Raw genomic sequence first — 14,716 nt, 5'->3', positions numbered from 1 at the left:
AGAGTACTGTCATAAGATTTCACTAGGGTAACTAGACTATGCCATCTAAAAGCAAATAAAATGTCAGTTTAATAAACAACATATTTTCTTTAAAATCTTCTAACAAAAGAGGAAAAAGGCAGGTTTATTTTGATTCCACGATCAAGTTACCCTGCCATTGTAGAAGCAAGATTTTAAAAAATACACATTTCTCCACTCCACATGTAGTTAACTAAGTCTATCAGGCCATCTGTTTAATTCTGGCTGATAGCAGAATAGAAACTGTTAAGTAAAATACACCTTTACTTAAAGGAATAAGAGGATATATTGAGAATCCAATTACTATAAACTGAAATATTTCTTAAAATAGAATAGTTTTATTCACCATTTTACTAGCTATGCATGACAATACAATAAATCTAAAATATTCTTACTTGCCTTTTAGGGTAATAGTGCAATAATGAAAGGTAACATGATTTAAGTTAATCCTTCTTCATTGCATTTTAAATGAAACAATTACTCTGCATTACTTGTGAACTAAGATCATATATAAGCATATATACCTGGGTTCACCCGCCATGACAACTTGCTAATCTGCAGTAATTTGACTACGTAACTAAATCCTAACTAACAAACCACTGATAAAGCAACAACACAGGATTACTCTCCAGTCCTGGGTGCTCTTGCACCAAATATGCTGTCAAAGATGAAAGGCTGAAACAAAATGTGATTCTCTTTCCACTGAGCAGACAGAGAATGCACAGGAAGAGGTTGGTGTCCTGGAATCATTCATCTGTGTATCAACCAGTAGAGCATAACAGCATGGAGAGAAATACATACAGTCACCAAATCAAATGAAAATGAGAAACAATACACATGAATGGTATTCTTTAGGTGATATCACTTCAGAACACTTTTTTCTCCTCCATAAGCCTTAAACTAAAGCAGCTCTGAAAGTAACATATGCAGTATTGAGGATAATCTAACAACTGATAGCCTTTCAGATGACAAGTAATTAAGGTAATCTAAATAATTTATAAGCATTCGGAACAAATGGAATCCTTCAAAAGTGACAAGGGTACCGACAGATGAGCAGAACTTACAGAAAACACTGAAGAATTCCATCAGTGCATAAGTATTGCAGGAACTAGGATTTGATATGCAGAACATGTGTGTGCCACTTTATTTACTAATAGCACAAAGTGAAAATTCTATCTAAGGAGGCACACTAGTGTCATTCAGCTTGTCAGTTCAACTAGGAGAATAGTCTGTGGGCTGCTAACAGTGGAAATCTGAAAAGGACTTCAAAATTGTGTGGTCTTGCCTGACTTCAGTGGGTCTATGTCCAATTCTGCCCTTCATCAAACTACTGCAAAGGTAGAGTCAATACTAAAGTCAAATAAGCTACCACAATGTAAAATGAGTGGTAATGAGACTGGAACAGGAACATTATCTTTAGAAAACATTAGAGAGGTAGCTTAATGTACAAGTTCTGCCTCTTCACATTTATAATGATAGTTTCTACAGCACCTAGATCCTTCAGAAGTTAAATGTAACACAGTGAGGACCACAACTGTACCGTAGTTCACACAGAGAAGTTTTCTTCCTCATATCAAAGCATTATTTACTCAATTAACAGATCAGTAAACAGCAAGAATGCAGGTAACAGAACCTGCCACTACGTGAATAAATAAATAAATGTGAAAGAATTGCCATTTAACACTCCATCAATCGTTATTACCTGCAAAATCTCAATGATTTTCAGTTTGGTGTCCATTACAATCACGTCTTCACTCTCTGAGGTGCTGGCTTGCTTGCTTGGGTGAATGCTTGGCTGTACATCAGGGGCACTGAGGGGAAATATAGATCCTCTGCTCAGTACCATTTGGGTCATCATCTCTCCTACACCATGGATGGTCCTCATAACATTGTTTCCTATGTATTAAATACATACATATATATTTACCATCAGTGAAGCTTTCTTGCAAGGATATATACGACATACAACCGTGTTGTCAAATGCCTTAACAGCCTTAATTGGCCTATTGAAAAACAAGTCCTCAATTCCTCATCAAAAATCAGGAGAATGGATTCACTCAAATTACCCAATGGTTTTGTGAAAATTTTCTTCACTGATTTCCCAGGGAATCATTGCTTACAAGGTCAACAAAAGGAAAAGATACCAAAAGCTTTCTACAGCTCTGTTAGTATGTTCAAGAAATCATAAAAAGTAAAGCAAAAGGAATCTCAGTAGTTCACGTAATTCAATCCTTCATCTAAAGGCACATTATTTATATCTAAGACAACTTCTGAAAGACGATTGTTTAACCCGTTTTCAAGAATATTTAATTGATAAATATCTCACCTTTTACAGCATTCCTAAATGAGCTATTCCACTTCTTGACTATGTTTATTGTTAGAAAACTTTTTTTTTTTTACAGAGAACATTTATTGATATTTCATTTATATCTTCCACTGCTATAATTTATGACCTTGCTTTGCAGACACATAGGAGGAGTTAATTTGCCATGCCTAATCCGACTGATGTCTTCCCCTTAATGACTGACCATAGTAAAATGCTTGATGGTAAAGATTCTTTTGGCACTACAAAAGCTCAAGTTTCATATATGTCACTCTAACAGAGAGTAGAGATTTGAGGCTGTGAAAGACTGATTAATCTCTGTACATGGTCCAGATGACAGTCCACAATCCAAAGACAACTAAAACAACTAGCAGGAGAAAGACTGATGCATCTTCCCAGAGTTGCTGGCCTTCTACTGTATGTGAAGGAGTAACGAATAGGGCAGAAGCATCTCAACAAAGTCTGGAGCCGCTGCTGGGTGTATGTATACATGTATCTCTACATAACAAGCTGAATAGGAAACATGCCTATGCATGCTTAGGCTTGCTGAAGCTCATGATACATATGATTAATCCCATTATACACACTGACCACCTGGACAGTTTGCAAATCCATATACATTTACATGTGTGCTTTATGTCTCTGTACTTACATGCGTGAGGTTGGATTCTGAGGTTTTGGATGTCAGTTTGTTTGTTTTAATAATTGAATAACAGAAATGAGAAATAATTATTTGTCTCACAGAACAGTCATTCCCTCAACTTCACAGAATCATCTAGGTTGGAAGAGACCTCCAAGATCACCTAGTCCAACCTCTGACCTAACACTAACAAGTCCTCCACTAAACCATATCACTAAGCTCAACATCTAAACGTCTTTTAAAGACCTCCAGGGATGGTGATTCAACCGCTTCCATGGACAGCCCGTTCCAATGCCTAACAACCCTTTCGGTAAAGAAGTTCTTCCTAATATCCAACCTAAACCTCCCCTGGTGCAACTTTAGCCCATTCCCCCTCGTCCTGTCACCAGGCATGTGGGAGAATAGACCAATCCCCACATTGCTACAGCCTCCTTTAAGGTATCTATAGAGAGTGATAAGGTCGCCCCTGAGCCTCCTCTTCTCCAGGCTGAACAATCCCAGCTCCTTCAGCCACTCCTCGTAAGCCTTGCTCTCCAGACCCCTCACCAGCTTCATTGCCCTTCTCTGGACTTGCTTGAGCACCTCGATGTCCCAACTTACATGAACTCATTTAGGAAAAGAGAGAGTTGAGATTCTTTCCCCATTCACTCCCACTTATGTAACCATACCCTTCAAAAAAGTCCCAAGAGACGGTTAGGTACTGAAGGTTGTCCTGAAAGTTAAACTATTATCTGTAATGACAGTACCCTTTGTAAGCTATACGAAGAAAAAAAATGAACTTACACTCATTTGGAAAAAACCTTTAGTTTAGTCTAGTCTAGTTGCAATGGTACCTATCGATGATGCCAGTTCAACAAACTCAACCAAGAGATACCATTTGTTCCTATAGGTTATACTGGTCTTTCCCTATAGTAAATTTCAATAGGAAAAGCATCCCAAGGAATCAATGACTATCTTCTTGCAAAGGCAGGGAGAAGCATGAATGAGAATATCATGCTACCTACCTACATGAATTAGTTTTCTTTCTGGCAAAGCACAGATCTGAACGAATGGAGAAAAGGAAGTGAATGATAGTATCTCTTTGCAGAAACAGTGCCAAGACCTAGACTACACCAAAAGCAAACAGAGAATGGAGGAGATGTAGCTTTGTTGAGGTAAACCTGAATTGTTCTTGTATGTCTTTTGTACGTTTTAATCACCATGCAACCGCCAAGTTTTACTCACATTGCAGAAATGCTCTTCCTAGATAGTCTGCTGTAAAAAGCCAAAGCTATATTTTATTTTGTTAGCAATATCCTCCTCTTATGCTCTTCTTTCTTCAATCCGCAGAGCTCAAGTACTGCATGCAGGGAAAGAGGATGCCTTTAACCCTGACTTTAAAAGGAAACACAGAGAATTTGTTTTTTCAAAGTAAATGAGGCAGATTAGTGTCATGTTTGAGGTCCCATTCAGCACCCAGTCTGGTGTGCAATTAGTGTGAATTGGTCTTTTGAAAAAAATACCTGAAGTCCCTACAAAAGGAAAAGATGTATTTCTGGCTTTGCATGATATTAGGAAACAAAAGTTACAAGTCAAATTAAGGGCTAAATCTTCACATTAGGCAAGCACAGAAAGTTCTTGTAACTGCTTACAACAGCATAAAGCAAATATAAGTAAATCAAAAGATCCTTCCTGCTGCAAAATGAACATTGTGCGTTTACCTTTTAAATCAAACAAAACAGCTGTGGAATAACATCCTGTGAATCTCTCTTTCTTCTTCCACACCATTTCTCCCAGTGTTCTAAACATGAATTTGCATCGCGCGTTATTCATTACATCCATGTAAAGTTAGACTACTAAGCGGAGAACCTTTAATCCTTATACTGGCTCTGGTTAAACTGACTTTTTCTACCTTCTTCACCTCCAAACTGTGATACAAATGATCTCATTCAAATCATCTTGTCCTTGATGCTGACTGATAAGCCCATTTGAACACAAAAAGATCTATGGATTGTGCAGCTCCTTCAGAGCCTGTAATAACCTTGCTTTAAATCTCAGATTGGAAGACACCATCCTCTCACTCACAACAGAGATTTCAAAATCCCTTTCACCACAGCTGTGCAGAACTGCATATAAATAGAGGCAATGCTATCTGGAAAGCTCAGGAATTCTTTATAAAACAGCTTGAGTCAATGGGGTTTAGCAGCTGATAATTAAACCACTAAATTTGAAGACAAGTCCAGAAGATACTCTTCTAGAAAACTAGACAAAACTGCAGTTTGTCCCAAATGATCTACAAGAATTTTGCTTTATCTTAAGAATCTCATGCCCACTTTTCAAGACTGAAGTCAACTCAGTATAAAGTTAGCAAAAAATCATAGAATCATAGAATACCCCAAGTTGGAAGCGACCCATAAGGATCATCGAGTCCAACTCCTGGCACTGCACAGGTCTGCCCAGAAGTTTAGACCATGTGACTAAGTGCACAGTCCAAACGCTTCTTAAATTCAGACAGGCTTGGTGCAGTGACTACTTCCCTGGGGAGCCTGTTCCAGTGTGCAACCACCCTTTCAGTGAAGAACCTCTTCCTGATGTCTAGCCTAAACTTCCCCTACCTCAGCTTGACACCATTCCCACGGGTCCTGTCGCTGATGATAACGGAGAATAGGTCACATGCCTCTCCACTCCCCCTCGTGAGGAAGTTGTAGACCGCGATGAGGTCTCCCCTCAGCCTCCTCTTTTCCAGGCTGAACAGGCCAAGTGACCTTAGCCATTCCTCATACGTCTTCCCCTCTAGGCCCTTCACCATCTTCGTCGCCCTCCTCTGGACACTCTCCAACAGTTTAATGTCCTTGTTGTACTGTGGTGCCCAGAACTGCACACAGTCCTCGAGGTGAGGCCGCACCAGCGCAGAGTAGAGCGGGACAATCCCTTCCTTCGACTGACTAGCAATGCCGTGCTTGATGCATCCCAGGATACAGATGGCCCTCCTGGCTGCCAGGGCACACTGCTGGCTCATATTCAACTTGCAGTCAACCACAACCCCCAGATCCCTCTCTGCGGGGCTGCTCTCCAGCGTCTCGTCGCCCAGTCTGTACATATAGCCAGGGTTGCCCCGTCCCAGGTGCAGGACCCGACACTTGCTTTTGTTAAACTTCATGTGGTTGGTGATCGCCCAGCTCTCCAATCTGTCCAGATCTCTCTGCAAGGCCTTTCCACCCTCAACAGAGCCAACAACTCCTCCAAGTTTAGTGTCATCAGCAAATTTGCTCAAAACACCTTCTAGTCCTACATCCAAATCATTTATAAAAGGTAATGTCTTTTTGGACAAGGATCCATACAAACCTCACTGATGGAAGAAATTTACAGGCAACACAGATGATAGGCATTGACACTGATTCTTCCACAAGTCCTGCTCAAGCCCAGTCCCAAGACCCAGTCATCACATTTACTCATTCTCACTATGGTCCATGTCTCCCTCTCTCTATAGAGTTGGGAATAATCATTGCTCTCTCCTCAATATCCTAAGTAGAGCTCATGCTCTTGAAGAAAGCAAGCTGGGATTTGCCTGGAACATACATCCTGCATATTTGACAGCCATCACTGGGGTGCTGAACAGGCACCAGAGGAGATAGGAAACCTTGTGATGGGATTCAACTCCCTCTGTGACCAAGAAATTAGTCAGTCTCCCTGCATTTCAGGACCACTTCCATAAATGAGCAGAATACTCTCTCTCTCCATCTTTAAAATGGACACCAAGAGGTCCAATACAATGAAGACTGGGATGTACTCAGCTAACAGGACTAGGAAGCCTATTAAATCATTCAGGAAATAAGAAGAAATGAGATGACTGCTGCCTTTTCCCTGTATCAGCAGAACATCAATGGTAAAAGATGGTACAAACCAGCGAGTGGTAGCTGTGAAGGAGCTTTATAAGAGAATCCGTAACATGGATAAAACCTCTGTCCACCACACCCCATGACTATTGACCTCTAGTGACTGATCTAAACAGCTAAAGGCAGAAAAGCAAAGGAGGGTTAAGGTGGTACTTACTAATACTGCCATTTCAAATTGTATTTCATTAATGCATAGGAAAGGATTTTAGTGAGAGAAAAGTCTACTTAATCCAGTTTAGTATTTACAGCTGAAGTGGGTGGTAGTGACTCCATATTGCTTTATTTCTGTCAATATCAGTGATACAAGGCATTATGGGTAAATCCACCTTGGAAAAATTTCTAGCAACTATATGATACTGACAATTATTATTTTTAATTACCAGGCTTGGGAAGAACTTTCCCAGGGTGCAAATAATATGGCAACTGGAACGATTCATCATACTTTTCAAGACATTCAACAATATGTTTTGTAGTGTCCTGATGAAATGTAGCCATCTCTTAAAGTAAACAGCAGTCAACCAGCACATTTGCACATGGAAATGAGGCAGCTGACTATATCTCCACAATGGGAGGAATTGCTCTATTATTTGAAAGAAGCCATGAGGATTATTCATGTACATAAAGAGTGGGCAGCAGCTTCTCTTCCAAAAGTTCCCCCAGTAGATCAGCATTCATGTCACTCAGTGCATCTGTCCTGCCTTGGAAGTCTAGATCACGTCAGGCATGGATTTAAATCTGTCACTCACAAACACCAGGGGCCAGCAGCACTCTCACTAGTGACTTGTTCCTTCTTGACGTACTTTTGTGTTCTCTTGGCTTTAATACAGTTATCTCAGCAGGAAAGAGTATGAGTCTCTAAGGTAAGACATACAGAAAGGTTATTGTGGCTTAACAAGTGACTGACTGCATGTCAGATAAGCCTGCAACAATGCAATACAAAATATGTTGGTTCAACAAAAGAGATTTAAGTTCTCAGTATGTATGACTAGAACAACAGAGCTCTGATCTCAGTTCCAGCTCCAGAGTGCTTCCTGCATACCAACATCCAAAGAAAAATTAACTTACTGCCTCATCTAGTTAACCAAGCTAAAATGAACACAGAGCAGAATAGTTGTGAACCCTGATTACTTTTGTGTGTACTTTGCTAGAGATGAAGTGAGAAGTCTGAACTGTGCCTTTATATCATGTTGCCACCCTCATCCTGCTGACCTCCCTCATTTGTTGACTTCCTTAAGGTCAAGGTCACGCTTGTAATTACACTTCTCTAACATAAGGTCACGCTTATACATACCTGAAAAGAGGGAGAGAATAGACACTGCACTGTGGGAATGAGCTAGTTTGGACAACCAAAAACTGACCTCATCAGCAAACCACTGCAAAAGTGCTCAGAGCTGTGACTTCGACCAACAGAGGAAAAGAGCTCAGTGCAATTTCCATGAAACTTCTCTTTTGCAATTTTCCCTCCCTCTCCCCAGTTCTTCCTCTCTGCTCTTCCCCCTACCAAGACAAGTTAGTTCTCAAGAACCTTCCATAAGCAGTAGAACCAATTAGAAATGCCTGAATGTAGTCTCACAAGGTTTGCCAATCAAAGAGTGAAATTACTTTACACACAACTGGTAATTTGAAGGAGCTACAGATTGACAGACACTGAAATAAGAGGAAAGAAGAGAATGCCTGTCATGTTCTGAAAAGACAACCATGCATCTCCTTTTCATTACTTTTTATTACAGTGATCACAACTTCCTAATGAATATCAGTTTCTGTCACAAAACTGTAGCACATAATCTCATACAATTTGGCACGATTGACAACACGGCGGCCTCTTGGAGAAAAAAAGACTTTTCAGAGGAGTCAATTATGGGAAAAAAAAATAACAACCACCCAAGTAATCGAAATAGTGGATAATTTGACACTTCATTTTCTACATAAATATACTTTCTTGAGAAGTCATTTACTGGTTGCAAAAATTCTAAAAGCAAAATATAAAAGTAAACAACAATCTGCTATGGAATACAGTATGGATGGTAAGTGACAAAATACCATATTCAGAAAGGAAAACAACTGCCAAAGACAGGTGGAAATTAATACCTTTTCTTAAAATTGTTCCTAGCCAATTGCTACGCAACATCCTCAATTTGTTCTTAGTGGACAAGTATGCACAGCATATAAGGTATTTCACAAACAGCACAGAGAACCATGCAGTAGCTGAATGTGTATAAACAACGGACTGCCTAAAAGGTTGGCAAATAATCTTACAGTGAGTAGACTCCTACTTCACAGATATCCCCAAGACACCAGTGACTTGCAGCCTTGCTTATTTAAAAATAAACTATATGCACCTGACCTGGTCTCTACATGTCACACAGGGACAGTCTGCTCTTACTAGCATTGCTCAGTCCTCCTCAGCACAGATAAGAGGGAAGATGGATTCCTATAATTCAATTTGCAAAACTTCTCAGCCATTTTCTGCTCAGCTTTCCACAGTGCTCATCTCCCTGCTCAGAAAAGCAAAACATTTCTGTATTTTCAAAACTATTCTAACACCCAACAGCTCTCATTAGGCAGTAGAGAAGCTGGATGCTTAGTGCTTCTAGAAACGAGGTAACTAAATAAGAGCTGACATACCATGGGTTCTTCAAATAGGAGACAACACATAATGGGCTTTTCAGAAAATCTGGTACTTAATGACTAGATTATGATAAATTTACATGTGTCCAATGCTCCAAAAACTCTTCCATTAGCCTGTCCAACACATTGTTCAATCTTGCATATATAAATAAGGGCAGAAAAAGGAGACAAACCAAATGTTTTGCAAAAATGGGGCCTTTTTCCCTTTATCTCTGCAATTATGAAGTCATAAGAACAACTCTCTGGTCTCATCAAACCTGAGCATCATTTGCATAAGACCAGAAGAATGACCAAATGCTTCAACCTCTTCCAAATACCTCCTAGAAAACACCTCAGTTCCCATGTAGGAGGACACAAACCAGAGAGCATGTGCTAGTACAAAAACCATTAACTCCTGAAACAAATGCAGAGGCTGAAGGACTGCAGTGAATAACAGACTGCCTATGACCCCCACATGTTTTCTCATAGCTCTTTGAAACTACTTCTCTTCTGAACTCTGGGATTATCCATTTCTAGAACAAAGCATTCCCACAGGCTGTATTAGCTCTTAATAACAAAGAAATCACGAGAGACAGACTCTGAAAGCCATTTTTCCTTAACAAACTGAGCAGATGGCCAGCCTCAGTTCCTCCTCCCTTCCCTATCATTCCCAAAGGAAGCCTTGGGCTAATGTTCAGCTGTGGCTTGAATCCCTAGATACAAAGCAACATCAATCCCATCTGTATGATGCACTGGCAGCTACAAGAACTACTTTATTAGAGGTTTTACTATTCTACTTCCATGAAGCGTAAGCCTCCTCCCACTTGCCAAAATATTCTACAGGACTGCGAGAATCCTAAGCAACCTTCTCATGTCCCTCCAAAGCACCTCAGCTGGTGGGAAAGGAGCCCTACCTCCCCCAGTCTTGATCAAGGAAAGTTGCTCCTGGGTTCTAAGGAAGATCTAGGCAGGAGACACGGCTCAGCTATATTTAATGTAATTTAAAATTTAGGATCTCTGCATCAGCTGTTATCCACCACCATCATTCCCCAATAAAAAAAATAAAAAAATTAAAAATAAAAAACTTTTCTCCCTCACAGGATACTACTACTCATTCAGAGATGATAAAAGGCCAAGCCTTGTATAGCAATACAAAGGGACCTGGCCTTCCCCCTAGTCAGTCTCCTGTGCCTTCAACACTGCAAGGGGGGAAAGAGAGGAAAGACAACAGCATCAGAAGGGTGCACTCAGAGCCCCCCTCAGCACCTACAGCCTGAAGCGTGTTAGCACCTACCACCACCCAAAAATGCCACTGCCGGACTGACCACACCTATTGCTGTTTCCTCACAGATAACAATATGCTTATCTCCCCTTCCTGCCAGGCCCACTGCTTTCACCGCAGCCTTTCAGGCCTCCTTCCCCATATGCAACCCCATGAAGTCCCAGATCTTTCTTAGTGCTCCTCAGCTGCTCTCATTTTTCCCCTTAAAGTTAACTTTTACCAGCTGTAGCCCCTGATGTGGCAAAACTGAATTTTGCCAGTGCTCTGGTGAAGCTTTAGACCAGCTTCCAAGCTCACTGCTACACTAGGAGACAAATGATAGGCTGCTGAAAGTCCAAGACTTTTACCATAATCAAAATCAGCTCTCAGCAAAGCTGGCCTTGTATCAAGCCATGCCTCAGCACTGGCATGTTCAAGCAGGTTTTAAGACTGTACTTGTAACAGCAAGTCACTTTCCAAATGACTGCTGACATTGGAGTCCTGACTCCAAATGGCCTTGACTCTGTGGATTTCAGTGAGACCTACACTATTCCTCCATCATAACCTTTTAAAAAGCTTCAGTGCCATCTTAAAGCATGCAACTTTGCCAGTCTTTGGGGATCCTCTGGCAGAGGACCATATTGCAGCACTGCCTAGTTACCAAGGGCTAAATTAAACACCCAGTGGCAGCTTTACCTCCGCAGTTTTTTGCCTTTGTTGATTTGGCTTCACGCAATTTAATTTTTCTATGTGAAAAGTTATAGCCATTTTTAAGATATATAATAACAGCACTTCAGTACCTAAAGGAACATATTTTATTTCAAACCCTTCAGAGCTATATATTATTTGTTAGAAGCATTAAGCCTTACAGCTCTGTTTGCGAAAGAGGTATTAATTTTTACAGGTTTTCTACAGAACTTGCTCATAAAGACTGCAGAACCTACCATAAACAGGCCAAGAATAACACTTTACTTCTTCATTAGGCTGTTTTTCATTGCTCAACAACTAGCTGACCTCAGGTGAGCCTCACAGAAAACCTAATGCATTACATTAAGGGCAAAAGGTGAGGCCACTTCTGCAGTTTATACAGCCCTCAGAACCAATGAGAAAAAAAGAAAAAAAAAAAGCAACAGTATGCAATGCACATACATTTGCTATCCACACCCAAATGAATCTGGCCATCCCAACCTCCAGTTAACTACAGCATATCCACAAGCTCTCCCTTTTTGCATGCAAACTCACCACCACCTAGCCATGGTGAAACTCCAAATCTCACCTTCTCCTGACATTCTTCTGATGTTGCCTATCCCCAAAACCACAAAGCAGTGTCAAAAATACAGCTTTCTTGCCACAAACAGTACAAGAAGGAAAGACAGAAAAAATAAATACATATATCAGCACACTGGCCTTGATAGTAAAAAGCATCACAGGAATCGAGCCTTCTAGTTGAGTTAAATCTATGAAACACGTATTGATTCCTATAAGAGCAATGGTCTCTGGAATCACATTAATGCACAGATCTCATGATGAGGAAAGAAATAAAGAGAAAAGAGAAATTGTTCATGCCAGAGAATTAAACTCTCAGACTGACTTCCCCTTTGGTCTGATAATACCCTGCACTGAATGGCAGTTGTTTCACTGCAGACATCTGTGACTAACACAGCTAGCTTTCCTAAGGGTTAAAACTCATTTCTTATCTACCCGCCCCCCCCCTTTTTTTTTTTTGTAAATTGCTGGCATAAATTATTGCTCCAGTTTGCCAGCCAGTCACTGGTTCATTAGCTCTGCTAATCAAAGTATGCCTAAAGAAGATATTTCAAATTCTTAACTAGACAAAAGAGCAGCTAACAGACACAGATGCAAGGCTGAGAAACAATATAATATTTTCTAATAGACCCGGATGATATCTGGTCCTTCTTGGTACAGAAGGCTCACAGTCACAGAAGAAATGGCAGGTCCAACCTTGTTCTCGACAATGTTCTTTCTAGTAGTATTCTCACTACTGGTGAAAATCAGAAAAACAGTGCTTTTAAGCACTCTACTTGCAGCCCAGAGAATAAGCAGACTAACCAGATGAACCAAAATGGCAGAAGACTAGACAGTAGTCCCCTGACACATGGATATGCAAGCACTCCTGTGCAGAGAGATGGTAGCTCACCACTCCTGAAGTTTTCAGGAGAGCGTGGAAGCTTCCCCATTCTGATCCTTGCCAGGGTCAAATTCTTTACATCACAACAAAGAAGCAAAGCTTGCAGCATGACATAGGGGTCAGGCTTCTCCTGATACGTTTTGAAGAAGTGTTCCAAGATCTTGGGACATCTATGGACACACATTTACCCTTTACTCCCTTCAGACTATAGGAGGGATGTGCTACCGAATTAAAGATCTAAACACAGTGTGAAGGAGCAGAGATGTTTGGTTACTGGCTTGAACAGGTAAAATGGGGCATCTGTTGAGCCAGTCACAAAAAACATACTTCATGTGAGAACCACAAATGCAAGAACAATTGGAACTTACTATATGTAGGTTTTAGACCTATTTGTCAAATAGACTGAGCATACGCTTCCTCTGTGGAAGAAAAAGGAACTGGAAGATTCTTACTGCTGATGGAAAATTCTAGCTATTCACGAAGAGCTCCTACTCTGCAGATAACCCAAGTTTATCCCACTGACAGGTTTTTAAAGTTGGTGCAGAGCACTGTGAATTGCATCTTAAGACATAATGCAGCTTAAATTCACAAATGTATTCTTTGCATGTCATTATTATCATTTACAAATAATGCTAACTAAATAAAGCTGAGCTGCATGGCAAACATGTAGCTTGCCTGTTAATGCTACCATGTCAGGTCTTTCAGACCTGACATATGCTGTGGCTATGTGGTTTGACTAAAATCAGCTATTTGAAAGATCAATCGCTTAGAGAGATGTGCATTTTAATTCAGAGAGAATAAATAACCAGTATTGGACAAGGCAGATTGGCTCCTGACTTTAGAATGATACAGCAGGGTACACTTACTAGGAAAGAAACTACTTTAACTTTTAGTTAAAACTGTAAGATATTATAATGTTCTTGAAAGGTATCAGAATGACAGCACTATTAAGTCCTCACTTTAACAAAAAATCTCTCTTCAGGATACAGGTAGCATATTTTGTAAACCCCAGATTTTTCAAAATCTTAAAGGTGAAAAAAAAAAAGTTCCAATAATAAAAAATATATACTTAAAGTTACAATACTCTGATTGAAAACTGAAGCTGGCTGCAACATTTCCAAGTCAATTTATTTTTAGGATACAAGCTAGGTAAGAAGCATTCCAAAAACACACTTCTTTTCTTTTTCCAGTATCCTATCTCACAAATGTTTCTAGTCAATTTTCCCCAGTCTGTCCTCATCAAATAAGGTCACACCTGAAAACCACATGCACACTGATTTAATTCTGGGTAAGGTAGCTGATGGTAAAAATCAAGACTTTTAAAGGCAGAAAGTTAAAATATTAAAAATACTGTAAAGGATCTTTTCATTATCTTTGCAGAACCAACACAGAGAAACTTGCACACAACATCAAGGACTACCTCAGCCATCAATGTGACTCAAAATTTAAAAGGTTGGAAAAAATTAACCTTTTTCCTCAAGATACCCAAACCTTCATGTAACTTCCACTAAACTTAATAACACATCCCATTTTTCAGATTTGCTTTAACAGTTGAACACTTGTATATACTTCCTTACATAGTAAGTAGTTTTACTATAATAAGTGAGTCTGTTTATGGACTAAGTATTAAGTAAGGAATAAAACTTCAGATTGCTGGTTGTGAATTTGGCTGTTTCAATTTTGGGATGCACAACTCTAAGATACTTCCCACAGCCAAGTCCAGCCTCATCCTTCCCCCTCACCCTTAGGAGATTTTTATCCATTCTTAAAAACTTGACCATAGATTTCATGATGTCAAACAGTGGCAAAACAGGAAAGAGACAAGCTCACCAGTTCGATACAA

At 40.0% G+C, this 14,716-nt stretch overlaps 1 protein-coding gene across 7 annotated transcripts in view; it reads right to left on the bottom strand.

The window, feature by feature from the left end:
• The window catches only part of ITPR2 (inositol 1,4,5-trisphosphate receptor type 2), a 276,712-nt gene that overhangs the window by 167,422 nt on the left and 94,574 nt on the right, over nucleotides 1–14,716 (bottom strand). For all 7 annotated transcript variants that reach the window (XM_067000454.1, XM_067000431.1, XM_067000435.1 and 4 more), the window contains one exon: nucleotides 1,721–1,914. In XM_067000454.1, the coding sequence (XP_066856555.1) occupies nucleotides 1,721–1,914 (194 nt within the window). The remainder of the gene's footprint in view (nucleotides 1–1,720; nucleotides 1,915–14,716) is intronic.

This window comes from Anser cygnoides, chromosome 1, assembly GCF_040182565.1.
Source record: "Anser cygnoides isolate HZ-2024a breed goose chromosome 1, Taihu_goose_T2T_genome, whole genome shotgun sequence".
NCBI classification, from domain to species: Eukaryota; Metazoa; Chordata; class Aves; order Anseriformes; family Anatidae; genus Anser; species Anser cygnoides.
This window is presented reverse-complemented; position numbering and strand designations above follow the sequence as displayed.